The following is a 25641-nucleotide window of genomic DNA, read 5'->3' on the forward strand; positions in this document are numbered from 1 at the left end:
GGAGGGGATGGTGACTGGCAAGGTTCCCATCGGTGTCTTAGAGGAGGGGTGGGGTCTGCTGACCCCATGGCGTTCACAGAGGTGTCAGCCCTCTCTGCCCAGTGTGAATCCTGAAGGGCCTCCACCTGTCCAGACTCTGCTTCCTGTCCCCTTCTGTCACTGCTGCCTCCTGGGGCCACTGCTGTCCCCTGGAGTCACCACTGGCTCCTGGGGTCACTGTTGTCCCCGGGTCACCACTGTCCCTTGGGGTCACCGCTGTAGCCCTGATGCCACCCGGCCCGCCCTCTGTCCTCGCAGCACTTTGTCTGCGCCAAGTGTGAGAAGCCATTTCTGGGGCACCGGCACTATGAGAAGAAGGGCCTGGCCTACTGTGAGACTCACTACAACCAGGTGAGCCCAGTGAAGAGCCCTCAGGGACGCGGATCTGGAGGGGTGGCCAGGAGAGCCGCCGTGAGCAGGGGAGGCTGTGGGCACCCCTTCAGGAGCTCTGCCAGGTGCTGAGCCCAGGCCTGCACCCTCAGCCCGGGTTCCTGGCCTGGGGTCTCGAGACCCAGGCAGCTCTCTCAGCCTCAGTGTCTTCCTCTGAAGAATGTTCTGGGGCTGATGTGAGGTCCTGGGCACACGGGGCTGACAGTGCCAGCAACCCCCTCCCTCCCTCCCTTGCTCTGGTACAGAAGAGGGGGGGCACTGATGGGACGCGGTCACCACTGGGGCCCACCTCCTCACAGGACAGCAGCAGCCAGAGCAAAGGGGCCTTCTGGGGAGCAATGTCCCAGTCTGTTGTCCTTCTCGGGGCGGGGGGTGGTTCTAATGGGTTGCGGTGCCCTCAAAGGGCCTGGGAGATGCCTGAGAGGGGCCGTGTTGGAGGGCCAGGCCAGCTGCATGATGGCCCTGGGCTAGGGTGTGACTGCCTGCAGCCCCTCTGACAGCCTGCTCGGCCCACAGCTCTTCGGGGACGTCTGCTACAACTGCAGCCATGTGATCGAAGGCGATGGTGAGGCCCTGTGTTCCCTCCCCCACCCCACCTGCTCTCCTGGGGCCAGGGTGCTGCAGCTGTGAGCCCAGCTGCGCCTGTGGCAGCCTAGCCAGCCCTGCTGAGTCACACGCTTCCCTCACAGTGGTGTCGGCCCTCAACAAGGCCTGGTGTGTGAGTTGCTTCTCCTGCTCCACCTGCAACAGCAAGCTCACCCTGAAGTGAGTCCTGTGATCGTGGGATGGGGCTCAGGGTGGAGGGGGCTCCTGTGGGTCCTTCCTCTTAGCAGCCCTCCTGCACACCAGCTGGGTCTGGGGATGTGGTGGGGACAAGGGGCATCCCGGCCCCATACCGCCCAGTGAGATGGGGGCAGGTCCAGGGACCCCAGCGCACAGTGAGAGGAGGAGGAACACTCGTGCCTCCAACACACCTGCCAGAACCCTGGACTCTGGGGAGGGAAGGGCGTTCCAGCCCAGGGAACAGCATATGCAAAAGCAGCAGCGTCAGCTGCTCATCCAGGAAGCCTCAAGGGGTGTGGGATGGCTGGAGTTGGGAGAGGAGAAATGGCATCCAGGTTTCCAAGGGCCGTGGGGAGGCATAGAGGGTTCTGGGGTGTCAGAACCTGAGAGAAGCCTCTGGGAGGGGAGGGAAGGGAAGCCTCAAGGCCCTTCTCATCCCTATGTTCTCTGGTCGGGTCACCCTAGGGCCTGGCCTGCTGGCTAGGAGAGGCTGATGTGGGGAGGCCCACTCCACGGTCACCTGTCTGGGTTTAAAGGGGTGGGCGTGGGGCTCTGCTGACAGCTCTGCTTCCTCCCCAGGAACAAGTTTGTGGAGTTCGACATGAAGCCCGTGTGTAAGAGGTGCTATGAGAAGTTCCCGCTGGAGCTGAAGAAGCGGCTGAAGAAGCTGTCGGAGCTGACCTCCCGCAAGGCACAGCCCAAGGCCGCGGACCTCAACTCTGCCTGAAGGCCCTCTTGCGCGGCCGCCTCTCGGCCCCTCTGCCTTCTCCCCTCCCGCTGTCCATGCTCGGCCCCCTCGGCCCCGTCCACCTGCGCCCTCCGCACCTTACCCTCCCTTCCTGTTCCCTCATCTCTGCCTTCCCCATGTCTCCTCTCCTTGGCTGTGGCTTCCCTCTGTGAGGAGGCAGGAGCTAGGAAGTGGGAGTGGGAGCCTGTGACCCCACGTCTGACAGCCACAGCTGCCTGTGCCCACAGCTTCCACCCACAGACCTCCAGGGACAGGAGCAAATTGCACCACAGTTCCCCTCCTGGCCCAGGCTGGCCCTCCCCAGGTGGCTCGGTGGCTTGTGCTGTCCTGTGACAGCCCCTGCCCCAGAGCAGCCCCACTAAGTGCATGTGGCTCCTGGGCCACCCACAGCCAGAGCGGCCTGCTGGAGCCACAGGGCCAGGGCCACGCAGATGGAGGCCTCTAGGAGCCACCTGCAATCCCTCTCCACTCATTCAACCAGTGGCACAGTGTCCCTCTGCCCACACTGAGCCAGCAAGTCCTGCTGTCCACACCACAAGCTCCCTGGAGGGACAGGACCCACCTTCATCCCTCGGAAGGCCTTCTTGGAGTCCCACCTTGGCCACCCCCGCACCCAGCTTGGGGCTTGTGTTGAGCCTTTGGGTTGGGCCAGGGTCCAGGAGGTGGTGGGGTTGGAGGTAGCTTGTTAGCACCGCCAGGGAGGACGCTTCCTCTGCGGCCGGCGCAGACCCGGTGCGGGGCTCACGCTTGCACAATGAAGGCGTGTTCACACGACCACAGTGGCCTGTGTGGTTTGTGGCAGGGGCTGGGAGGGGATGGCAGCGGCTGTGGACGCACTGCTGCTGGGGCAGTTGAACAGAGGGACACACATCAGACAGGCACGAGTGTAGGGAGCCCTAGCCTCTATCCCAGGCCAGGCTGCCATAAGGGGTTGAAAATGTGCCCTGCCAGGACCTCACAAGCCTGGGTGGCCAGGTCCACATAAGCTGTCCCAGTGGGCAGAGGAGGGGGTGGGAAGGGACAGGACATGCCAGGGAGGGAATCCAGGCCTCCAAGGTGCTATATCCAGCTCTGGCCACTGTCTGGGCACAAGCTGGGCTTAGCACGAAGCCAGCAGCCAGAGAGCCGCACCTCCACCCCGGCCTCCTGGGTGGTGGGTGGGGGTGGGGACGACAGAAGGTGTGAGGCGGGGCCTGGGAGGAGGACTCTCCCATGAGTGCCCCTCCCCAGTCTGAGAAACAGGAAGGAAGGGAGGGGGAGGAAGGAAGCAGAAAGAGGGAGGGATGAAGTCATTCCTGGAGAATGCAGCTGCCCTCCCAGTTCCCTGGGAAAGTCGCAAGGCATTTTGCTTTTTCTGCGGCTCTCTGCGGGCCAGAGCCTCCCAGGCCCCATGTCCACGTCGTGCCACACCCTGCCCCCTCAGACACACTCGCTTCTCCTGCCCCAGGGGTTTTTACTGAACATTCTGGTGGGCTGGGGTTGCGGTGGGGGTGTCCTCTCAGCCATCCACCAACAGCCTGGGGGCCCGAGACTCCCGACCCGCGCTGGGTCATTCACCTCCATATGCAGCGCCCAGGACAGAGGGGGCCACCTGCGGGGCTGAGTGGGCTCGTATGGGGGGCAGCATGGAAGGCTGCCTGCCGAGGACAGGCCCTGGGCTGAGAGGGCCTGGGAAGGTGCTGCCAGGCTGGAGGGCGGGACGGTGCCTGAGCAGACACGCCAGCATCCGCTGCTAGGTACTGGCCAGGGCTGGGGCCTTGGAGCCCCACTGCTTGTTCATGGCACTCAGGAGCTGCTGCACATAGGAGGTCAGCAGGTCGTCCATCTTGTAGCCCTGGACAGGGGACAGGGTGGGTCAGAGGCTGTGGGTGCAGAGGGCAGGTGGGGGTCCTGGACTCAGGGACCACCTTCTCTTCCTCAGCACCCAGCGGTGCAGGGCATGGAGAAAGGGCAGGCGGGCTCCTGGCGTTGGCACCGTCATTTCTGCCTGCCCTGCTGGGGCTAGGTCTCCCTCCCTCCTCAGCATGGGCCAAGGGTGCAGGGGCACCTGCCTGGCTTTGCCACCTTGGCTGCTGGTCCTGGGGATGCACCCAGTCCCCCTCCAGGTCTGCTGGCCCCACCTGGGCCCTGTGACGGAGCCCTCTTAATAAGCCACTTGAAAGGGGTGAGGGTGGGGAACCCAGTCTCCAGCCGCTCCATCCTGTGCATCCTGGCCGGGAGAAGGGACCAGCGCTCACCAGGGAGGTCTCGCACAGCAGGCGGCTGCCACGGCCCAGGCTCCCCAGCACCATGTGGAAGTAGGTGCTGCCGCTGCTCCAGCTGGAGATCTTGGTGAAGGGATAGGTGGTGAGCAGGTCCTGGGGGCAGAGAGGGTGGGTGGGCAGGGTGCCTCCAGAGCCCGTGGGCTGTGTGTGTGTGAGGGGACAGGAGAGAGGCAGGACACACTGCAGAGGTGACTGCAGCCCCACCTGCACGGGTCCCTGGACTTGGTGGCCCCCAGCCCCTCCGGAGGCCCAGCAGCTACCTTGGTCTTGGGGTGGATGAGCAGAACCCCATGTCTGTTGATGGCGACGAGGATGATGTCCGGGTAGGAGGGCTCCGAGGTTTGCTGGGAGGGAGGGACACAGCAGTCACAGTCCAGCCCAGGAGGCCAGGCTGCACCTCCCAGGAGCTCACCTAGGCCATGTGCACACACACACACGCCCACGCCCTCCAGCCTCGTGGCCAGTCCCACCCAAGATGTGTGCTGGTCGATGCTGGGCCTGCCGGGGCAGAGTTGAGCAGAGCCTGCTTGGGCAGGAGGCCCAGGCGTGGGGCAAGGCCTACCTTCACCTCGAAGAAGGCAGACCCGAAGGTGGGCCAGCGGCAGATCCACTTCAGGAAGGCCACCTTGGCCTCCTCCACTGTCTTGTCCTTGTGCTTGTCATAGGCCAGAAGGATGCTCTGGGGAACAGGAGGGCCAGTAAGGGCCTGGGTGCTGAGGCCCCGCAAAGCCCTGGTGGGGGCAGCACCTGCCTACCCCAGGCCAGTACAGTGGGGAGGGGAGGGGAGGGGAGGGACGCAGCGCGGGACAGTCTCGGTGGCGCCGTGGACAGCGTGGGAAGGCGTGGTGTGTGCAGAGCCAGCCCACCCTCCACACCACCCATGTGCACCCATGTGGTCTTGGAGCCCAGGCAGGGCGTGGCACTGGGGCAGGATCCCAGGGAGGAGCAGCAGCCCAGGAACCCTTCCCCAGCCCCGTGAGGCACCTTTTTCCACTCCTCCGAGGACATCAGGCGTGTGAGGTCCTTGGGCACCAGTTCCCTCAGGATCTTGGGGACACTAGCCAGCTGGGACCGGTCGTTGTTGAACTGGGCCTTGTAGATGAGGCCCGCCAGGTGGATGGCGTCCTCCCGCGAACACTTGTGGAACCCGCGCAGGTACTTGGGCAGCTCCTGGGTGGTGGACACACTGGACATGCTGGGTCTCCGGCCGCGACCCGCACGCCCCCAACCTCTTTCCCGCTCAGATGGTGGGGACCTGGGGCTCAGCCCACCCCATCCAGGATGGACTGAGCAGGGTAGAGTTTCAGGCCAGGGGAATGACCCTGAGTCAGGGCAGGGCCCCCTGACATCTACGTGGAGGTGATGGCCTTGCTCCACCCATGTGGTTGGCCCTGCAGGCCATGGCCACTGTTCCATGGGCCACAGGACCCTCTGTCCCACCCTCCCCAAGTCATGCGGCAGGTGCCAGTGCAGTCACTGTCCCCAAACACTGTCCCCTCTGCTCCTGGTTCCAGAGCCCTCGGGGGCTTGGGCTGCCTACCACATGGGCTAGTACCCAGGGCTGAGGCTGGCCTTGCCCTGGCCTGCTGGCTTCTACAGCCTCAGAACAGGTGTGGGAGGATGGGGGTGGCCCCAGTGCCCCCCAGGGCAGCCTGCCCGGTACCTGGTGGTAATGGAGTATGGTGTCCGAATTCACATCCTTCCCCGGGGCGATGTTGAGCCACAGTTTCCGCATGAAGTACACCTGGTAGGGGAGCGTCACGGGGGCCCCTGGGCGAGGGCCAGCAGTGGGCACCAGGCCTGGCCCAGCAGGTGCACCCGCCCTGACCCCCTGGCACCCCCACACTGCGCCTGCCACCTCCCTGCCTGGAAATCCTCCACCTTCTTCCTCCCCAGCCCCCCAGGTTTTCCTCAGCCTTCAAGATGAGTGTGGAGGCTGCCTTCTCCAGGAGTGTTCCTGGACTCCCACCCCCAGCCCATGGGGGTCATGCCCCTCAGCCCTGGGGCATCCTTCATCACCCCGTGGTGCAGCCACCGGTTCCTGCCTGAGCTGGGAGGCCCTCACCACGAGGCCCCAGGGCCTGGTTGTCTCCACAACCCAGGGACACACGGGAAGGAATGGATGAATGGGCACGGGCCACACGGAGGCCGACGGTGCCCCCTCACCCCACCCAGCCGCACCCTCGCCCAGCTCCACAGAGGCCTCCTCACCTTCTTTCTGGGGCTTGTTCTTCTTCACCCAGTCAGACACCTGCCTCAGGGAATCGAAGAAGAAGTCTCCCTCCTTCTGGCTGATGACCTGGGGAAGGGGAAGGTGCAGGGACGGTGGGGGGCTGCCAGAGGACTGTCCCCCTGAGAGGGCCCTGCCGGGTTCTGGTCCACTGGCTGCCTACGGCCTGGGTGCTGCGCTGGAGTCGGCTGTGCGTGGGCTTTCGGCGTGTGGAGCTGGCTCTGCTCCGGGACCCCACCTACCTCTGTCCTGGCAGCCCTGGCTGTGCAGCCTGGTCCAGCACGGGTGCCCCTGGCAGGCCGAGGCCCCCACCAGGCAGCACCTAGGATCCCGCTCACCACCCGCCCTCCATCTGCCCAGCCCCAGCCCAGCCCACCTTGTCTGCAATCTTGATGAAGAGACTGCAGCCCTCCCAGGAGGCCAGCTGCAGCCTGGTGGCAATGCTGTCACACACATCCCGCACCCGTGTGTTGGCAACCACCTCCAGCATCTGGACAGAGAGGCGGCTGGTGAGGCCGGGGCCTGGCGAGGGGCCAGCACAGCCCAGGATGAGCCTTCCTAGCCTGGACCTTTGCTCCTTCATGAAACCTGGGTTGGATGTGGTCTGCCCTGAGCAGAACAGGCCTCCCTTTCAGAACCCTGGCCAGAGGCTCACGTTGTTTAGTCCCAGCGTTCGTTGCTTTGGGGCCCTGGAGGCCTGGCCTTCTGACTTGCCTTTAGAGCCCATAGCCAGACTGTGGGAACTTCCTGCTACTGGGACCTGAATGTCCCCAAGACCAAAAAGATCACCCTGCTGTTGGACAGGGCGTGAGGCGACGCTGCCCACCTTGGCCTCTCAGCTCGCTTGTCTTTGCTGCCCCTGGTGAAGGCTTCTGTGTCACGGCTGGGTCCTGGTGGTCTCCCACCTGTCCCCTGTCCCCTTTTTCCCCCAGCAGCCATGGCAGGCTCTGTGCACAAGGCACACACAGTGGGGATACCTGCTCTCCCACACCCCAGCTGGTCAGAAGCCCCTAGGAGCCCCCAGGTCCTGGGACTCACCCTTGCCGCCCACCCCTCTGTCCTCTCTCCCGTGTCCTGGGCCTGGATCCCCCAACTCATACCTTGGGACTGGCCTGACTTCCAAAGGCGGGGCCTGTGTCCCATGGGGAGGGGGCAGGAGACCAGTGAGGATAGGACAGCCCTAGAAAAGGCTCTCCGGGGTTCCCAAGGAGCAGGCTGGGCCAGGAGGGAGGGTGCCCCATGGCCTTCGGAGGCCTGAGATCTGCCGTGCAGGCCAGAGCAGGGCCTCACCTCGCTGGTGTCATTGGGGAGGTAGACCTTGTGGCAGATGCGGGAGATGTTCTGCTCCGCGGCCTCCACCTCCGCCTGGTGTGGGGGCTGCTTCCGGGGCCCTGTCCTGAGGGGCACAGCATGTGCTGCAGGTGCCACCCCCACCCTCATCCTCACCCATGCCCCAACCCCAACGCGGGCCCTAAACCATGTGCCAGAAACGAAAGAAAAATAACCCCAGTGGCCATCACCGGGGTGGTTCCAGCCCCTCGCACATCCCAGGGGCTGCCCCTGGCTTGCACGTGGCCTCAGAGGTAGCGATGCTGCAGCTGTGCCCGAAAGCCTGGGCCACACATGGGAAGGGCCAGGCCAGGGGCTCCCGGGGAGGCGCCGGTGGGTGAGGCTGACCGTGTTCTTGTTCTCACACAATAGGGGCATCGGGCATGGGCCAGGGACTCTGGTAGGGCCTCTCTGGGGCGCCCGCCTCCCTCTGTGACTATGGCTGCCACTGAAATCAGCCACTCCCACAGTCAACCTGCCCTCCTCATGGCCACAGGAGGCCACGCAGAGGAAGCAGGAGCGGTGGGGGAGAGCAAAGACGGCCAAGGAAGATGAGGGAGGCTGCATGGACTTGGAAGGATGGGCCTCTAACCTCAGCCTTGAGGGCCTGGGCTGGGGCATCCAGGTCCCCCTCTATCCCCCAGGCAGTGCCTCTGTGCCACCGCCGGGCAATGGTGGGGCAGGGGAGCTGGTGGCCATGACTGAGCCTTCTCTCCACCCTCCTGGGCCTCACCCTTCACCTTCTTCTCTGGCGGCTCAGGGCCCAATCCTGCCTCCCAAGCTGACACTGGCTTCTGGAGAGTCCTCCCGGGACCATGAGCTCCTGGAGGGCTGGCCAGGCCCCCTGGCATCCCAGGGCTGTGGGCCCAGGGTCAACGCTGGGGGCTGGAGGCACTCGGCTCACCTGAGGACCCTCTGGATGCGGCGGCCGCAGTCGGGGGCCAGCAGCTTCCCCCTCCGGGTGTCGATGAACTTTTGGGCATGGGGCAGGAGCCCCTTGCTGGGCGGGAAGAGGCCAGTGCAGAGCCACAGCAGCTGCCAGCCCCGCTCCTCGCTGTGCCTGGAAGACGGCGTTTGTCAGCGGGGAAGGGCTCCTCAGGGGGCCCAGGCCAGGCAGGCACCTCGGGGAGCAGGGACGGATATGAGAACTACCTGAGGTCTAGAGGGCCCGAGGGGAAGGGCACCAGCCAAGCTGCACCACGCCAGCTGTGCCTGGCTGCCTGATGCCACGGGCTTTTGCGCCCTCAAAATGGGGGTGGGTGGGCATTGCACCCATTTTGTGGAAAAGGACACTGAAGCCCACAGAGGCCATGGCCTGCCAGGTCACACGCACGGGGTGGGAGCGGGCAGGGCCGTCCTCTCCTGCTCTGACCGCCCCTAGGACATCAGCAGAGCAGACCAAGGGCCCTAGCCCTTCCCACTGCTGATGCAGGTGCCCAGGCGGGGGTTCCGCCGCCACGAGCTGCGGTGTCCCCTCTGAGCCTCGGTCTGGCCTCAGGGGCTGGGATGGGGACTGAGGGTGACAGTGCGGGCAGGCCGCTGCCCCAGCAGACCTGTTGGAGTTATGTGTCAGCTGCTTCAGGAGCTGGCAGTAGACCTCGTCCTGCAGGGCCGGGTGCTGCAGGGCCACCGTGAAGATCTGGTCGGTGAGCTCCAGGCTGGGCCGGGCCTGCCGAGAGGGGTAGTCGCCCATGTACCGAAGGATGGGTGTGGCTGTCAAGGAGCACGGTGCTGGGGCGGCCCCACGCTGACCACAGCCTGGGGATAGAGGCTGACCCCGACCTAGGCCCCTTGCTGACCCCTGACCCCAGCCCTGCAGTGAGCCACGTGTGGGCTCTGTCCCGCCACTCTGGGTTTCTCAGACCTCCTGGGCTCTTCTGCCCTAGAGCACAGCTGTAGGGCCAGGAGCTGCCGGGTGCCTCTGCCCTGGGGTTGACAAGGCGCAGGCAGGCTGGTGGGGAAGGATATCGACAAAGATCTGGCAGGCGATGTCCCAGAGGTCAACGTTGGCGTGGACTCGCTTGAGCAGCGGCTGTCGCAGCGGCTCGGAGGAATAGGCCCACAGGTGGCCGCGGGCACGGGCCAGGGGCAGCACGGCCATGCTCACTGTATCCTTCTCTGGAGCCCTGTGAGGTCAGAGGCTGGCATGAGGCCTGCCCTGTGGCCTTCTCTGTCCCACGCTTCTCTGTCCTCTGTCTGACACCCCTGGGTGGCTGTGGGAGGGCCAGAGCACCCCACCCTGCCGCAAGGCCCTCCTGACTCCCCTGGCCTGGGGAGGCCACGCAGGCTCCACATGGGGGCGTGGCCTCTCCGCAGCCCTTGGTGGGTGCAATGAGGTGGAGCGGGGCTGGGAGCGGGGGTGCAACGGGGCGGGACTGGGAGCAGGGGTGCAAGGGGGCGGGGCGGGACTGGGAGCGGGGGTGCAAGGGGGCGGGGCGGGACTGGGAGTGGGGGTGCAATGAGGTGAGGTGGGGCTGGGAGCGGGGGTGCACCGGGGCGGGGCAGTGCTGGGAGCGGGGAATGCAATGGGGCGGGGTGGGGCTGGGAGCCGGGATGCAATGAGGTGAGGTGGGGCTGGGAGGTGGGGGCGCAATGAGACAGAGCGGGGCTTGGGGGGCACCTGAAGAACTCGTAGGAGAACTCCTCCAGGGTGTGCGGCTTTTCCCTGGGTGGCTCCTCGGGATGTGGCTCTGCGAGCTGCCCCTCCTGAGCCGCCAGCTTCCTCTTCTCTGGTGACATGGCGAGCAAGCTCTGGAGGGGGCACAGGCCTGTGGGTGCCCAGGAGCCACCACCATGAGGCCCTTCCTGCAGGCGCCTCCCAGCCCGGCGGCCTCAGTGACTTGGGAGGGGTCAGGCCCAGGGCTGGACAGGCCAGGGCTGGACAGGCCAGGGCTCACCCACACCCGTCACCTGCCGTGTGACCCAGGACCGTGACTCTACCTCTCGGTGCCTCTCTCCTTTCCCTCGGGAGGATGAGTGCCAATGGCTGTGGCACCCACATCACCCGTTCTGGGGGCCACGGCACTCTGGGTTTCTCAGACCCCCAGCTCCCCTTCTCCATGGGGCCCCCTCTCACCCCAGCCCTACCTGCCTGGTCTGCCACCAACTTCAGGCCTCAGCACAAATGTCCCTCCCTCAGGGATGCCTTCCCAGACAGGGTGAGCTCCCCACCCTATTATTTGTCCCTCTCCTTGGTGGCACTTTACACAGTTGCCATCCAGGCATCATTATCTGCCCAAATGTCTGCCCTGAGGGTGGAGCTGCTATTGTGCCCAGACTCGTACCACAGGCACAGGGCACATACTCGGCACTCAGGATGTCCATGTTGCAATGCGTGCCATTCCTGCCTCCCGAGAGCCTGGTCTTGGCTGGGGTGGGTGGTTCCCTTGTGCGGGCAGAGACTTGGGCCCCCTTGGGTCAGAGTGTAAATGAGGCAGAGAAAGATTGGGTTTGTCCCCAGGACACACCCATGATGGAAGAGGGAGGGAACACCCATTTGTTGAGCACCTACTAAGTACCAAGAGCTGGGCTGGCTGGCACTGCACACGCACCTTGCCACAAGAATGGTGGGGGCTGCCCAGGTGGCCCTCCTGGCCTCTGCTAGTTGGGCTGCAGGGCCTGAACTGGGCCTCCCGACTAGGCATCCTAGGACCGCTCCACCCTGCCCTCGGGTACCCAGGCTGAGGACAAGGGAGCGTGCCAGTTACCAGCAGCTGTGCCGAGGGCTTAGTGACCGTGGGGATGGTGTAGAGGCAGGCCGTGGGCACCAGCCCCGTCTTGCCTGTCCTGTCGTTCTGGCCGAGGGTCCAGTTCTCAGAGGCCAGCAGCCCCTGCTTCTTTGTCAGGACCAACAGGTCCCCCTTCTTGAAGGCCAGGAGGGTGGCGTCATCTGTAAGGGTGGGGAGGCTGCCATTTGCTGAGGGCTCTGCAGGGACCAGAGGCTGTGCTGGCATTTTGGGGGTCATCTCCCTTGACGGATGAAACAGAGGCACAGAGTGGTGGGCAGAAGACCACTCCAAGAGTGAGCAGTGGTGGGACTGGAACCTCGGGGTCCTCAGACGGCTGTCACCTGCTACAGCCGCACAGGCGCAGAGCCCAGGGTGGGCGGGCGCTCGAGAGCTCTGACTGCAGCCCTAGCCCTGGGAGACCCTCGGAAGGCTGACCCGGAGCCAGGGATGAGGGAGGGGAGGATGCACAGGCTGGCAGTCCCCACGCCTGGCCTGAGTGCTGCCTGCCTCTCTAGCCTGCTTCCTCATGTGGAATTTGGAGATGGCAATCCTCTTTCCCTCGTGCGGTGGCCGTGAGTACTGAATGAGGCAGCAGGGCAGCACATCTCAGCGGACATTTCTCACTGCCCAAAGACCCCACGCACAGCCTCTGCTGCTGCATCCCAACCAGCACCCGCCTCTGAAGCCCCTGCACTAACTGCACCACCCACTGCCCATGACTGCCCCGCCGGCAGCCTGGGCCACCAGGGGTCCTGGGGCTTTGTTGTGCTCCCCCACAGCCCACAGACACAGCCCAGCTCTCTGGAGTGCTGGCTTGCAGGAGAGCTGCGGCCAAGAACTAGGCTCCCCCCGCTTGAGCTGTGTGACCCTGGGCGAGCTACCTCCATCTCTGGGCCTCCGGCCTCCTGTCTGTAAAATGGGATAACGGGGCGCTGCTGCAGCAGTGTGCTGTGTGTCTGTAAAATGGGATAATGGGGCGCTGCTGCAGCAGTGCGCTGTGTGTCTGTAAAATGGGATAATGGGGCGCTGCTGCAGCAGTGCGCTGTGTGTCTGTAAAATGGGATAATGGGGCGCTGCTGCAGCAGTGCGCTGTGTGTCTGTAAAATGGGATAATGGGGCGCTGCTGCAGCAGTGCGCTGTGTGTCTGTAAAATGGGATACTGGGGCGCTGCTGCAGCAGTGCGCTGTGTGTCTGTAAAATGGGATACTGGGGCGCTGCTGCAGCAGTGCGCTGTGTGTCTGTAAAATGGGATACTGGGGCGCTGCTGCAGCAGTGCGCTGTGTGTCTGTAAAATGGGATAATGGGGCGCTGCTGCAGCAGTGCGCTGTGTGTCTGTAAAATGGGATGATGGGGCGCTGCTGCAGCAGTGCGCTGTGTGTCTGTAAAATGGGATGATGGGGCGCTGCTGCAGCAGTACGCTGTGTGTCTGTAAAATGGGATGATGGGGCGCTGCTGCAGCAGTGCACTGTGTGTCTGTAAAATGGGATAATGGGGCGCTGCTGCAGCAGTGCGCTGTGGGGATAGTGTTCAAAGCTTCCCTGGGCTGGAGGCTGGCCCCTCTCGGTGCTTCTGCAGCCGTGCAGCGCTGAGCACTGGCCTTGCGGGGCTGCAGACCACCTCCTTTAGCCCCTCATTTTGTAGAAGAGGAAACAGTGGCTGAGAGAAGGTAGGGCCTGGTCTAAAGCTGCCCCCACAGAGCTTTGGGGCCCTCCCTCCCTCTGCTTGCCTTGCGGCTGCTGTGTGTGGAGATGAGCATGCGGCGTCCCTACAGACCCCACGCGCGGCCCTGCCCCCACCCCACCCAGTCTGGTACCTGTGGCCTTCCTGTCCTGCAGGGCCATGGCGAACACGGACCTCTCCTTCAGGCCCTCCAGGAACAGGGCCACCAGCTCAGCGATGGCCACGCTGCTGGGCGACACAAACTCGTACTCCTCATGCATGGTGGAGAGCAGCAGCCTCTGCCTGCCCTGGGCCTCCCTGGAGATAAAGGGCAGTGTGACCAGGAACCCCCTCCCCCTCCCCCGATCCAGCCCCTCAACAGCCTCAGGAGGTGGGACTGGGGGTCCTGAGTCACAGATGAGGACACAAAGCTGCCCTACCAGGGCCAGGACCAGGCCAGACACCACTGTGGGTCTGGACAAATGAAGGACGGCGGGGCACAGGGTCCCTCAGAGGCTGCAAGTGGTGCAGCCCATGTGTGGGGTCGGCTCTGGGCAGATAATGAGGTGGCTGGTGTGCAGGGACACCACAGGGACACTGCAAAGATCACAGCTGAGCTGAGTCGGCGGCTCTGCCATGTGCTTACTCTGAGCCACCTAGCCTCGGCGTGCCACAGTTTACTCATCTGCAGAACGGGTGATGCTGTCAGGACTTCGTGGCATACAGGAAAGTGCCCAGCATGGACAGCCTCAGTGAGAGGTGGCCAGTGGGGAGTGGTGGCCACTGTACACCTGGCACAGCCCAGAGATGCGTGTGCCACTCTGTCGTGTGCTTTAACCGAGGGGCACTCTGGCAGGGCTTGGGTGGGACTTCCCAGAAGGCATGAAAAAGTTCCCAGTCAACGAGAGCCATGGAGACCCCTGGGAGTGGGGGTCAGCCCCAGCCTAAGAGGCCCCCCTGCCCCGTGCCACACCAGGCACTGTCCCTCGCCGCTCTCCCAGACAATCTGTACCCTCCAGGCCACTAGTTCTCGTCCATGACAAAGAAAGGAACCTTCTAAATAAGTGCATGCCAGAGGCTGCACGCTTCTGTGCCCTTTCCGGGTGGATCTGGGTTTCAAAGAGAAGCTGCGAGTGCAACCGTGATGCCCCAACGGAGTACTTCGTGGGCAGTGCAGCCTGGTGTGGGAGGGTGGGGTTCTCAAGTACAGAGGGCATCGTATACGTTGATTCTTGTCCCACCACCCCGGCCTGTCACCTGGGAGCGCAAGCCGCCCCTCTCCCCATCTCTCCCTGAGCCCCCAGATGCATCAATCCAAGGACTCAGGGTGTGAGGAGATCTTCCCTCAGGGCCCCCACCTGTTGGCGACCAGACCCGTGACCTCTGGGAAAGAGAGCTCCAGCAGTGTCTTCTCCCGCTGGTCCAGGAAGCAAAGACCCTTCCAGTTAACAGCCAAGATCAGCTGCATCTTGGGCAGGCGGGGGCCTGGCCAGGAGAGATGGCAATGTGAAGGCTGCATGGGATCCCTGGGTGCCCAGCCCGTACCCGCTCCCCGCCCCCCCATCAGATGCCATTACCTGAGAGTGTGGTGACTTCAAAGAGCCGGGAGAAGAGCAGCGGCCACTGCAGGCGGGCGGCGTCCACCACCTGCTCTCGCACGGCCAGTGGTGTGGCTTGCCTCTGAGTGTATGGGGCCTGAGAGGGGGATCCTGGATGTCACCTCCGTCTCCTGCCTCCCCAGTGAATCCCTCACCTAGTTGGCGGATCCTTCTGAGAAACCTCTACTTAAAGTGAGGCCAGTGCCTGGAGACGGATCCTGCAGGGAGGGACCTGGGACATCCCCAGGGACTGGCGCAGCCCTATTCCTTTTTTTTTTTTCTTTTTTGAGCCAGTCTCGCTCTGTCACCCAGGCTGGAGTGCAGTGGTGCCATCTCGATCTCGGCTCACTGCAAGCTCCGCCTCCCGAGTTCAAGCAATTCTCCCGCCTCAGCCTCCCGAGTAGCTGGGACTACAGGCGCGTGCCACTGCGCCTGGCTAATTTCTGTAGTTTTAGTAGAGATGGGGTTTTGCCATGTTGGCCAGGCTGGTCTCAAACTCCTGACCTCAGGTGATCCCCCTGTCTTGGCTTCCCAAAGTGCTGGGATCACAGGCATGAGCCACCGCGCTGCCCTAGTCTACCTGGGAGGGGTGTGGGGACCCGTTAGGAGGAAGGAGGAAAGCCGTTCCCTGTCCCCTCATTGGCATCTGTAGGGCGGGGCTGCGCTAGCTGTGGAAGGCGCTGTCTGTGTGCCCCAGCCCAGGCTCGCTCTTGCCAGCCTATGCCTTGTGGGTCTGTGACTCGCTCTGTGTAGGAGGGCATCTTGCTCCGAGTCTGTGTCCCGGGCGCTTCTCTCTTCTTTCTTCTCTGGAGCTCTGCTTTGTCTCTGGGGGCCTCTTTCGGGGACCACCTCTAGTTCCTTGTCTTCTAGTTTCCTTCCTTCCTCTTTCCTGACTCCCCGCCTTCACCCGTTCCTCTCCCCAGCACCACTGTGCTGTGTCCATCAGCGACCATAATATCCAACCGAACTTTCTTTTCACTGTTTGTTGAATACAGTGTTATTCATATACTGACTTTGGGAATGTAATAAATGCATCAGATCTGAAGGACGATCTGAAAATATTCGACATGTATCAAATGTCTAGAATGTCCATACACTCTGGCCCGGGGGGTTCCCATGCACCCAGCGAGGGGATGCTGAGGCTCAGGGGCAGGCAGAGGGGCCCCCAAGGCCATGGTGTGGTCAGCAGTCAGCCGCTGCGGGTGCCCTCTCGTGCCGAGAGGCCAGGGCCTGGCCAGACACTGCAGTGCCGACCAGCACAGGGACCCATCCAAGATGCCAGCTTGGAAGGAAGAAGGTGGCATGGGCCTATGACAGAGAGCTGAACTGAGTGGACTGCTTAAACCTGAAGGGACGAGGCTCTACCTACCTGTCAAGCTGAAGCTTGTTGTTCCCCAGGGGGTGGGGATTGTGGGGCGGGAGTCCATCCCCTCTTACACCACGAGCCCCCCACCGCCTGAAGGAGAGTCCCTGGCTGGGTGCCTGAGCGGCATGCAAGCTGACCTTGGCGCAGGCGGCAGTGACGAGGCTCGCCCACCCATCTGGGGGCTTGGTCCTGTACAGCCTGTGGGGGATGCAGCTGGGCAGCAGCTCCTGGACAGCCTTGCTCTCCACTGAGGCGCCGAGCTGCACATAGCAGTGCCGGGCCAGCAGCTCCACCAGCTCTTCCTCCTGCACAGCCCAGGGCACCCACGGGGACGAGTGAGAGAAGGAAGGGCTCACCCTTCCCCAGGATGCCCCTGACCCGTGGCAGAGCTCCTGCCCCAGCACAGGAGAGCTAACCTGCAGCTCAGGCAGGACCTTCCCCATCCCTGCATGCCCTGACTGGGTCACCACGCAGGCCAGGAATCCCAGAGGCCACGGCCCGAGCCCCACAGGCCCCCTGTCTGAGGACAACGGCTGCTGTCCAGTTCTGGGATGAACCCCGGCAGGGTTGCTCTGAGGGGCAAGGTCCTTCCCCATCGGAGCTCCAGTCCTCGCTTGTCAAGAGAGACCAGCGGCCACCCCCGTGGAGTTTCTGCCGGGGCTCAGCTGGACGGGACCCAAGAAGCCCCTTCCCTCTGGAAGACCAAAGCCTCATGGAGCCTGGTGTCCTGTCACTCCCTGCCCATGCCTCTTCCACGTGGGCTTCCTGCGCTGCTGTGGCCGCCTCCCATGGGTCCCCGAACAGCATCTTCCTGACCCGGCACAAGGAAGTTGTGCCTGCTGCCCCCAGAACTTCAGGGGCACAATCGCTCTTCTTTCTCACAATCACCCTACAAAAGAGCTCCCGGTACTCTCTGCACAGGCCAGGTGACAGCCCCTCCCGAGCCCCCCAGTCACATGAGGGCCCAAGGCTCAGCAGTGACAGGACTCTCCAAGGTCACAATGCCAAGAAGAGGGGGAGGTGGGCCTCAGGCATTAGGGCTCGAGGCCACGTTCTCGACCACCAGGTCTCGCTGCCCCCATAAACAGAGCAGGAGCGGTGAGGCCCGGCAGGCCTGGGTCCTCTGGGACCTGCTGCCGGAACCATGGACCCCGGAGGCTTGGACAAACCTGTGGCCTAAGGGAGGAGGAAACAGAGGCTGGGCCTGGAAGGGACCTGCACCCTTGTGACCCCCCTTCCTGGCCCCCGTTCCTCTGCCCTTGGCCTCCTGCCCCTCCGCCTTCTACCTGGCCTCAGAAGCCAGTTGGGTGCCTCCTCTACGGGATGTTTCCTGATGGCAAAGCCCAGGGTGGCCCTGGCTCTCAGCCCCTCACCTTCTCGAAGCCGTATTCGCCAGACCAGACTCCGTGCAGGACTTGGCGGTAAATGAGCTCAGTGCTAATGGGGTCCTCCCGGGAGTCGTGCCAGGGGGTAAAGAATTCCTTCCGGAAGTAGATGCGCCAGGGTGACTGGCGCTGGCTCTCACCCCTCTCCTGGGCCAGCTGCTCACACTGGGCGATGGCATCCATGACGTGGTCACGCCCGCTGCCCAGGGACCAGAACTGAGGCCAGAGTCGGGGAGCGGGGGTTAGCTGTTGTTGCATGTCCCATCCCACGGGATACCCACCCCACGGGGATGCCCACCGTCAGCATGTGCAGGTGAAGGACGGGGCCTGGGGCCCTTGGAGCCCAGCACGGGCTGAGTGGACACTGCTGAGCCCATGTAGACAGCTGAAGGGCTTCTCCACACAGCAATGGCCTGTCTGCCACTCCCCATTGCTCTCCCTGCAGCCCCTTCCCTAAGGAGGCAGACATGAGTCTGGCCGATGTGACTCGGCCTCGGGTGCCCTGGTTGGCAGACTGGTGTGTGTCTGAGTCTGAGGGTGTGGAATTGGGGGTGCCTGTGTGGGCGGTGAGGGTCTGTGCTGGTGTGACCCTCCATGTTTGCTGCGAGGGTGTCCACAGCTCCTGGGCCTGAGGGAGTTTGGAGCAGGAGACTGGTGTGAGTGCCTGACGTCTGTGCGTGGCCGCTGGGTGGGGACCAGGTGTGCACGCGGCACTGCTAGGGCTGAGGTGCAGCTGCGAGGTGACCACGTGAGTGTGGGAGGACAGGCTGCTTGCTGTGTGTGTGTGTATGTGTGCACCTGCCTGTGCCTGGCGGCTGGGAGGGTAGGCGGTGGCCAGGCTGGCAAGGTGAGAGGGCTTGAGCCTCGGGGTGCCCTCCCTGGGTGTATGAGGGAGGTGGGTGACGGGCAGGGTGCCTGGCCAGTACCTTGTCGTACACGGCGACCTGGAGGGAGAAGCCCAGGTGGTCGCTGAGGCCCTGCTTGTGAGCGATGTGCACGCACACTTCCCGAGACGTGGAGGCTGAGTCCACAGAGACGGTCAGGCTCTCTCCAGTGGCCAACATGACTTGGATGGGGATGTGCTTCTTGGACTTGACAGCCTGGGAACAGATGAGATTCAGTTCCCCGGCCTCTCGGAACCTATGGACAAGAGGCCGGCCCCCATCCACCACCTCCCTCCTCTCCCCAGTCCACGGGCCCTGCTTGCCATCCCATGGACTCCCGGGGGTGGGCCCTCTGAAGCCCCAGGCCACGGGCTTGGCATAGAAAACAAAATTCAGGCCAACAGGTGTTTGCTGCTGGGAGCACAGCCACCAGGCAAGAGCAATGTTAGCCACAGGCGTCCAGATCCTCCTGGACCTCCAGCGGCGGCAGCCTCGGGCCATAGTGGCTGCTTTTATGAGAATCCTGAGTTTGGTGTGGTTGACTGACTTCACCTCACAGAAGACCCGGAGCTCTTGGGAATCCGAGTCCAGGACTCGGGAACATTTTGGGGCCTTTATGTATTGTCCCCTTGTGTCAACATGCACAGTTACTGCAAGTTCACCTACAATTCCAGGGCTCATGGGAGGGAGCCCCTGTGGGCTCGGGGGCAGGGTGAAAACAGAAAGAAGGTGCAGCAGAAGTGACCCACAGCTCCTGGTCTAGGGCACCTCAGGCCACAGGGCAAGCACCTGCCAGGGTTAGGCTAGGGCCAGAGCTTTGTGTAGAGCCGGGTGCAGGGCTGCCCTCGCCACCCTGGCTGGCTGTTCTGAATGACCCTTCCTGAGAAAACAGCGAGAACTCACAGATGACACAGTTGCCAAAGCAGGTTGAGGTGGCACATGTGCCCAACAGCAATGCCACCAAGGATGTCAACCATGGTGTGACCACTGCCCTTGTCACCAAGTGAAATGCCCTTGGAGGGGAGAGCTGGAAGCGGCTGGCGCACTGTAATGCTAATGAATGGGTCCAGTGATCTTCCCCTTAGCTAGTGGGGCCCTAAAGGAATATGGATTCGGAGATGGGGGCCACGCCTGGGGAGGCTGAGCCCCAGGGGCACTCACAGGGACCACTAGCATGGGAGGTACTGCAGAGGAGATGGCGGGGCTCGGAGGACAAAGTTCTGTCCTAGAAGAAGGCACCCCATGGAGCTATGTGGGGGTCCCTAGGGGCCTGCACCACCCCACCCTGCCAGCTCCCACCCCTGCCAGCCCCTACCTGCAGTTCCAGCCAGGTGGGGGGCTCTGCGCGCACCCCATTGGCATAGGTGCGTCTCAGGCGCTCGGCACAGAAGGGGCCATAGGTCGCCGGCCCTTGGCCGATGAAGTTCAGTAGATACTGGTAGGTGAGGAGGGGAGAAGGGAGGAAGACACTCAGAAAGGATGCCAGTTTCTACTCACTGCCCAGGTGGACTTAAAAATTCTAACACTCAATGTGTAAGGCACAGTGAGGGGGCACCCTCACACCTGTGAGAAGGCACATGAATCAGTGTGTTTCTGAGGAACAGTGGCAACACGTTTCAAACGGCGCATAGTCTTGACGTGTGCACACTCTTCGTTGCAACAATGCAGGCCTATCCTAAAGGTGGATGTGTGATTTTTGATCATGGTGGCATCTATGCAGATGAATGACTGGAAGATGAACTCTAAGTGACCACTCACAACTCCAGTGCCTTCTGGAACAGAGAGGCACCAAGCTGGCGTCTGGGAGGCTGATACCATGAGAAAACATAATGGAGATAGTAAATGAAAAGTGCAGGGCCGGGCACAGTGGCTCACGCCTATAATCCCAGCACTTTGGGGGGCCAAGGTGGGAGGATCACCTGAGCTCAGGAGTTTGAGGCCAGCCTGGCCAACATGGTGAAACCCTGTCTCCACTAAAAATACAAAAATTAGCCTGGTGCGGTGATGCGCACCTGTAGTCCCAGCTACTCTCGAGGCTGAGGCAGGAGAATTGCTTGAACCCAGGAGGCAGAGGATGCAGTGAGCTGAGATGGCTCCACTGCACTCCAACCTGGGTGACAGGGCGAGATTCCATCTCAAAAAAAATAAATAAAAAATAAAAAATAAAAAACAGCAGAAGAGTCCATGTCCCAGACATGTTTGAGAAAACGCGCTGAAGCTTTTTGTGTCCCAGAAAGACGTTGTTTCTTCTGCCTTGGGGTGGGGAGGGACAGGCTGGAAGGGTTCACTGGTGTCAGGAGCAGCCTGAATGCCACGTACAGATGGCCTCAGTGACCGTGGCTCCGGCTGTCCCCAAGGGGACATGTGAGAAAGTGTTTTCTGTTTGGTCATAAGAACCCTGTAACACCAGGAAAGACCAGAAGAAAATATTAATGGAAGTTACCTCTGAGGGTGGGGATGGCTTTTATTTTGGCTTTAGATGTTCTGGATTTTCACATTTTAATTTTATAATCAGAATTTAAGGTATATCAAATCAGTGAAGCTTGGGGCTACTAATACTCGGCCAACCCACCTCCATTTTCAGTCTTAAGAATTAGAAAGAGGCACCGAGGCCCATCTCCAGGCAGAGCCCACTCCTAGACACCTGTCTTTTCAAGGCCTGTGTCATCTACCTTCTCATTTTAGTCTTGAAGCGCCATCCTGGCACCTGAGCCAAAGTGAAATGACCCTGCAGACCCTGCATAGGGGCTGGAAGGAGCCAGGAGCAGGGTCCTCTTTTCCAGATGGGGAAACTGAGGCCTGTAGAAACACAGGCATGGCTGCCCATCTGGCCTGCAGGAGCAGGAGAAACGGGCCACGGACTGGGATTTGTGGACCTGCTCCAGGGCCAGGGGCTACCTATGCTCCCACCGTAACCTGCCCCCTGCCCGTCCTCCCGGGCCCTCTCACCTTCATGAACCTCTCTGAGGGTGGGAAGCAGCCGAGGCAGAGGCTGAGCAGGATCCAGCCCCGCGCCACGCTGCTTGTTTTGAAGTTCTCCGAAAGCTGCTTGCAGATTTGGCAGTAAATCTCATCCCTGAAAGACACAGACCATTGGGAGAGTAGGCTGGGGGCTGGAGAAGGAGAGGAGACAGGGGCACCTGGGCACACAGCTCTTCTGCACTTCTGGGGGGTCCCATATGCAGGGCACCTCTCCAGCACTGGGACCGTGCCCAGCCTCCTCTTCTCTCAGGACAGGGCCACCAGGCTCTGCATCCCTACTCGATTCCTCTCCCGTGGCCTGTGCTCTCGGTCCTTTAGGGTGGGGCTGGGCTTCAGGAAGGAGCGGGTTCTCCAGCCACAGCCCTGTCCTCAGCAGCTGCACCCTTTGCACAGCCCATAGGCTCCCAGGTGTGTGGGATCCCCAGCCTCATGGTGAGATCTAGCCTCACAAGGATGATGTTCATTTCTCTCTCTGCCTTGAGGCCCCACCTCCCTCCCTGAATGCAGCCCCTCCCCTCCACAGCAGAGAGAAACGTGAGGACTTCATGGGAACCACTCAACCCCATCTCCTGACCCTTCCCACTCCCACAGTCTATGGAGCTTCCCCACTCCTGGAAGGGGTGTGTTGGGGGCGGTTCTCTCCTGCGTCCTTCCCCATGGACTCAAGCCTCTATCATGCTATAAAAGTGGCCCATTAGCGCCTCAAATCCCACGTCTCCAGAGGCCAGCATCTTTCCCCTACTACTCCGTGGTATGCTGGTCAATGTTCATCAACCAGCTCCCCAGGAAGGAAAGCATAGCATTGGCTTATTTCTGTGGTGTAAATGTTCCCACCAAAGCCAGTGTCAACCATGACACGACGTCACCAAACAGAGTTGGGAAGCAATGTGCATGGCTGCCTCTCGAGTTCCTGCAACCCTCCTCTTTCTGCATGCTACAGGCATCGCCATCAGCCATTCACCCAAACTGGAAATCTGGGGGTCATCCTGGAGCCTTCTCATCCCTCCATTCCCCCAATCCAACCGGCCCCCACCATCCATCCAGCTCCCACAATCCAACCGGCCCCCACCATCCATCCAGCTCCCACAATCCAACCGGCCCCCACCATCCATCCAGCTCCCACAATCCAACCAGCCCCCACCATCCAACCGACCCCCACCAAGCAGCCCCCAAAACCCAACCAGCCCCCATCATCCATCCAGCTCCCACAATCCAACCGGCCCCCACCATCCATCCAGCTCCCACAATCCAACCGGCCCCCACCATCCATCCAGCTCCCACAATCCAACCGGCCCCCACCATCCATCCAGCTCCCACAATCCAACCAGCCCCCACCATCCAACCGACCCCCACCAAGCAGCCCCCAAAACCCAACCAGCCCCCATCATCCAACCAGCCCCCACCACCCAACCAACCCCCACCACCCAACCGGCCCCCATCATCCAACCAGCCCCCACCGCCCAACCGGCCCCCACCATCCAACCAACCCCCACCAAGCAGCCCCCAAAACCCAACCAGCCCCCATCATCCAACCAGCCCCCACCACCCAACCAACCCCCACCACCCAACCGGCCCCCATCATCCAACCGGCCCCCATCATCCAACCGGCCCCCACCATCCAACCAACCCCCACCAACCAGCCCCCAAAACCCAACCAGCCCCCATCATCCAACCAGCCCCCACCACCCAACCAACCCCCACCACCCAACCGGCCCCCACCATCCAACCGGCCCCCATCATCCAACCGGCCCCCACCGCCCAACTAACCCCCACCATCCAACCGGCCCCCACCGCCCAACCAGCCCCCATCATCCAACCAGCATCCACATGCTGCCATCTGTCTCCTACATGTTTCCTCTGTCCCCTCCTCTTGGCTCCTGTTCCTTGGGCAATTCCTCATCAGCTCTCTCTGGATCTCTGTAGCAGCCCTGCCTGGCCTCCCAGCCCCAGGCTCCATCCTGCCACATTGCCAGGGAGGTCTTTCTGGAAGTCAAATATGATCAAGATCCTCTCTTGCTTAAAACTTTCCCCACTTCCCTTAGGATAGAATCGAAGCTCCATGCCCCAACTATGGCAAACCACTCACAAATTCCAGACCCTATGGGCTGTCTCAAGGGTGACTATTGCAGGCCAAAAGAGTGAGGGTGGCGATCAACTCAGTATACCACTGAAGGCTATATGAGCAAACAGCAAACTGTTCTCATAAAAGCAGAATGTTGGCAACTGACCAACTGTGTCTGCCGCCCAGAAGGATTGCTGAGGGCAGGCTACGACCCAGGCACAGGAGTTTCTTGTGATTATCTACCGGGCACATCTGAAGCCTGTTAGTAATAATATGAACCTGCGATCAATTAAGCAGCTGTCCAATCGTTACCTCCTCCTCCCTGCTCATGCTACCCAATAAATACTAAGAGCGGAAGAAGCTCAGGGTGGGGAGCCCTTCTTCCCCTGGCCTGTTCCTTTAATACAGCTTCTTTTGTCTTAAGTTTTCATTTCTACATTCATCCCCCTTCATTCCGTCTCGTAATTATGATCTCAAGTAGTGATAGTAATAACTCTCATAATGATGGTCTCAAGTAGTAACAGTGGCAAACTGCGGCAAATGGTGCCTGGACAGGGACACAACAGGGACAATCAGGGACAAACAGACCTGAAGGGACCTGCAGGGACAAACAGAGATAAGTAGGGATAAACAGAAATAGAGATAAATAAAGACAAATAGAGATAAGTAGGGAAAGACAGGGACTTGCAGGAACTAACAGGGACTACAGGGAAGACAGGGATAGATAAGGACTAGCAAAGACTAGAAGAGACAAGCAAAGACTAGCAGAAACTTGCAGGGACAGACAGGAACAGATAAAGACAGATAGGGTCCTACGGGGACTTGAGCGAGGAAGGTCTGCTGGAGCGAAAAAAAAAAAAGCCCAGAAAAAACTAAAAACCAGGCGAACGAGAACCCCGTTTCAAGTTCGCTGGCAGCATAAGGTTAGTGCTCTAAAAAGGTACTGGTCAGTGTCCTAGAGGTACAAAGAACGGGAACTTTTTGAATCAGGGTAACATGGGGAAGAATTTGGTTCTTTTCTCTTTTTTGTTTGGAGTTTGGTATGTACCATCTTTTTGTCATTATTTCAGGGTTTGAGAGGATTTTTTGCCCCACCTACAGCACCTGTCGAAAGTGGTGAGCAGGAGAGGAAGGATGAAAATTGGCTTGTGCCATCTTCTTTTGTGGCTACAGAAAGGCTAACTTTAGCTTTGTCTTTCGTGGCTTGTAAACGTGCGCTGGCACCTGTGAGCTGTGCAGAGGAGTTGGGAGGTTTGCTCAGAGCTTGTCAAGATGTAGGAACTGAGCTTCACTGCTCTGCAAATGTTGACTCAGGCAACGGCTAATTTGGTAGCTGACAGATCTAAAAGAAGCCAAAGGGTTAAGCCCTGAAGTGGGAAAATGTTCTAAGTGTAGGAAAATTGGACATTTCAAAAAAGAACACTGCCAGACCTCTGAGCAAATCCCATAACACAGTTCCCCTCTCAACAGAAAAAACGCCAAGACTGCCCTCATTACAATAAAGGAAATCAATGGGCTCATCAATGCCACTCACAATTTCATCAAAATGGCACTCATTTCTCATCTGGAAATGAGAAGGGTGCCCGGACCCAGGCACCTCAAACAATGAGGGCATTCCCCGTCCAGGCCACAGCTCCGTTTGAGGGGTGGGTCTCCAGAGGTACACTGATTCCCTCTTCCCAGGAATGCCTGGAAACGCAGGGTTGGATCTCCCAGGCAGAGTGTGTTACATTAACTGGAGGAGACAAACTCACTAAGATTCCCACTGGTATTTGGGGACCTTTGGCAACAGGATACGTGGGATTAATGTGAGGTAAAAGCTGTATTAACTTACAGAGCATTATTGTAACCCCAGGAGTTGCTGATTGGGATTGTGAAGGAGAAATTCAGGTGGTGGTGATGTCACAAGGCCTTTGGGTTTTTGAACCGGGAGAATATTTACTTAACTGTTGCTTATTCCCTGTAAATTGTACCCTTCTCTACGTAAGAAGTGAGGAGGTCAGGGATTTGGAAGTACAACTAGGAGAGAGATGTATCTGTCACAACCCACAGCATCTAGTAGATCCACTTGTGCAGTGTGAATTGAAGAAAGCAAGTTTTGTGGGCTTATGGATACGGTCTCTCATGGTAATAGATCTTGACGATTTTTTTTTTTTTTTTTTTTTTTTTACTGAGTTATTGCACGAGAAGGATA

At 60.9% G+C, this 25641-nt stretch overlaps 2 protein-coding genes and 1 long non-coding RNA gene across 6 annotated transcripts in view; 2 read left to right on the forward strand and 1 right to left on the reverse strand.

Annotated features, from left to right (window-relative positions):
• LIMS2 (LIM zinc finger domain containing 2) overlaps positions 1–2734 on the forward strand; it is a 36413-nt gene extending 33679 nt beyond the window's left edge. For all 4 annotated transcript variants that reach the window (XM_007964604.3, XM_007964601.3, XM_007964606.3 and 1 more), the window contains 4 exons: positions 298–390; positions 946–994; positions 1119–1194; positions 1792–2734. In XM_007964604.3, coding sequence (XP_007962795.1) covers positions 298–390; positions 946–994; positions 1119–1194; positions 1792–1939 — 366 coding nt within the window. In that variant the 3' untranslated portion in view covers positions 1940–2734. The remainder of the gene's footprint in view (positions 1–297; positions 391–945; positions 995–1118; positions 1195–1791) is intronic.
• A 662-nt stretch (positions 2735–3396) lies between these two features.
• MYO7B (myosin VIIB) overlaps positions 3397–25641 on the reverse strand; it is a 104708-nt gene continuing 82463 nt past the window's right edge. The window contains exons 26-47 of the mRNA XM_037988124.2: positions 21353–21479; positions 19719–19838; positions 18446–18619; positions 17508–17735; positions 16272–16439; positions 14748–14865; positions 14529–14655; positions 13325–13488; positions 11491–11672; positions 10404–10534; positions 9752–9909; positions 9337–9490; positions 8688–8843; positions 7745–7850; positions 6831–6944; positions 6436–6523; positions 5888–5994; positions 5209–5394; positions 4787–4903; positions 4485–4568; positions 4198–4317; positions 3397–3794 (exon numbers count right to left, since the gene is read on the reverse strand). Of these exons, the coding sequence (XP_037844052.2) occupies positions 3693–3794; positions 4198–4317; positions 4485–4568; positions 4787–4903; positions 5209–5394; positions 5888–5994; positions 6436–6523; positions 6831–6944; positions 7745–7850; positions 8688–8843; positions 9337–9490; positions 9752–9909; positions 10404–10534; positions 11491–11672; positions 13325–13488; positions 14529–14655; positions 14748–14865; positions 16272–16439; positions 17508–17735; positions 18446–18619; positions 19719–19838; positions 21353–21479 (3031 nt within the window). The 3' untranslated portion in view covers positions 3397–3692. The remainder of the gene's footprint in view (positions 3795–4197; positions 4318–4484; positions 4569–4786; positions 4904–5208; positions 5395–5887; positions 5995–6435; positions 6524–6830; positions 6945–7744; positions 7851–8687; positions 8844–9336; positions 9491–9751; positions 9910–10403; positions 10535–11490; positions 11673–13324; positions 13489–14528; positions 14656–14747; positions 14866–16271; positions 16440–17507; positions 17736–18445; positions 18620–19718; positions 19839–21352; positions 21480–25641) is intronic.
• LOC140712553 (uncharacterized) lies at positions 9440–12364 on the forward strand. The gene is made up of 2 exons (XR_012094159.1): positions 9440–9891; positions 11770–12364. It is a non-coding gene; the product is annotated as an uncharacterized lncRNA (long non-coding RNA).

Source organism: Chlorocebus sabaeus, chromosome 10 (assembly GCF_047675955.1).
Source record: "Chlorocebus sabaeus isolate Y175 chromosome 10, mChlSab1.0.hap1, whole genome shotgun sequence".
Lineage (NCBI taxonomy): Eukaryota > Metazoa > Chordata > Mammalia > Primates > Cercopithecidae > Chlorocebus > Chlorocebus sabaeus.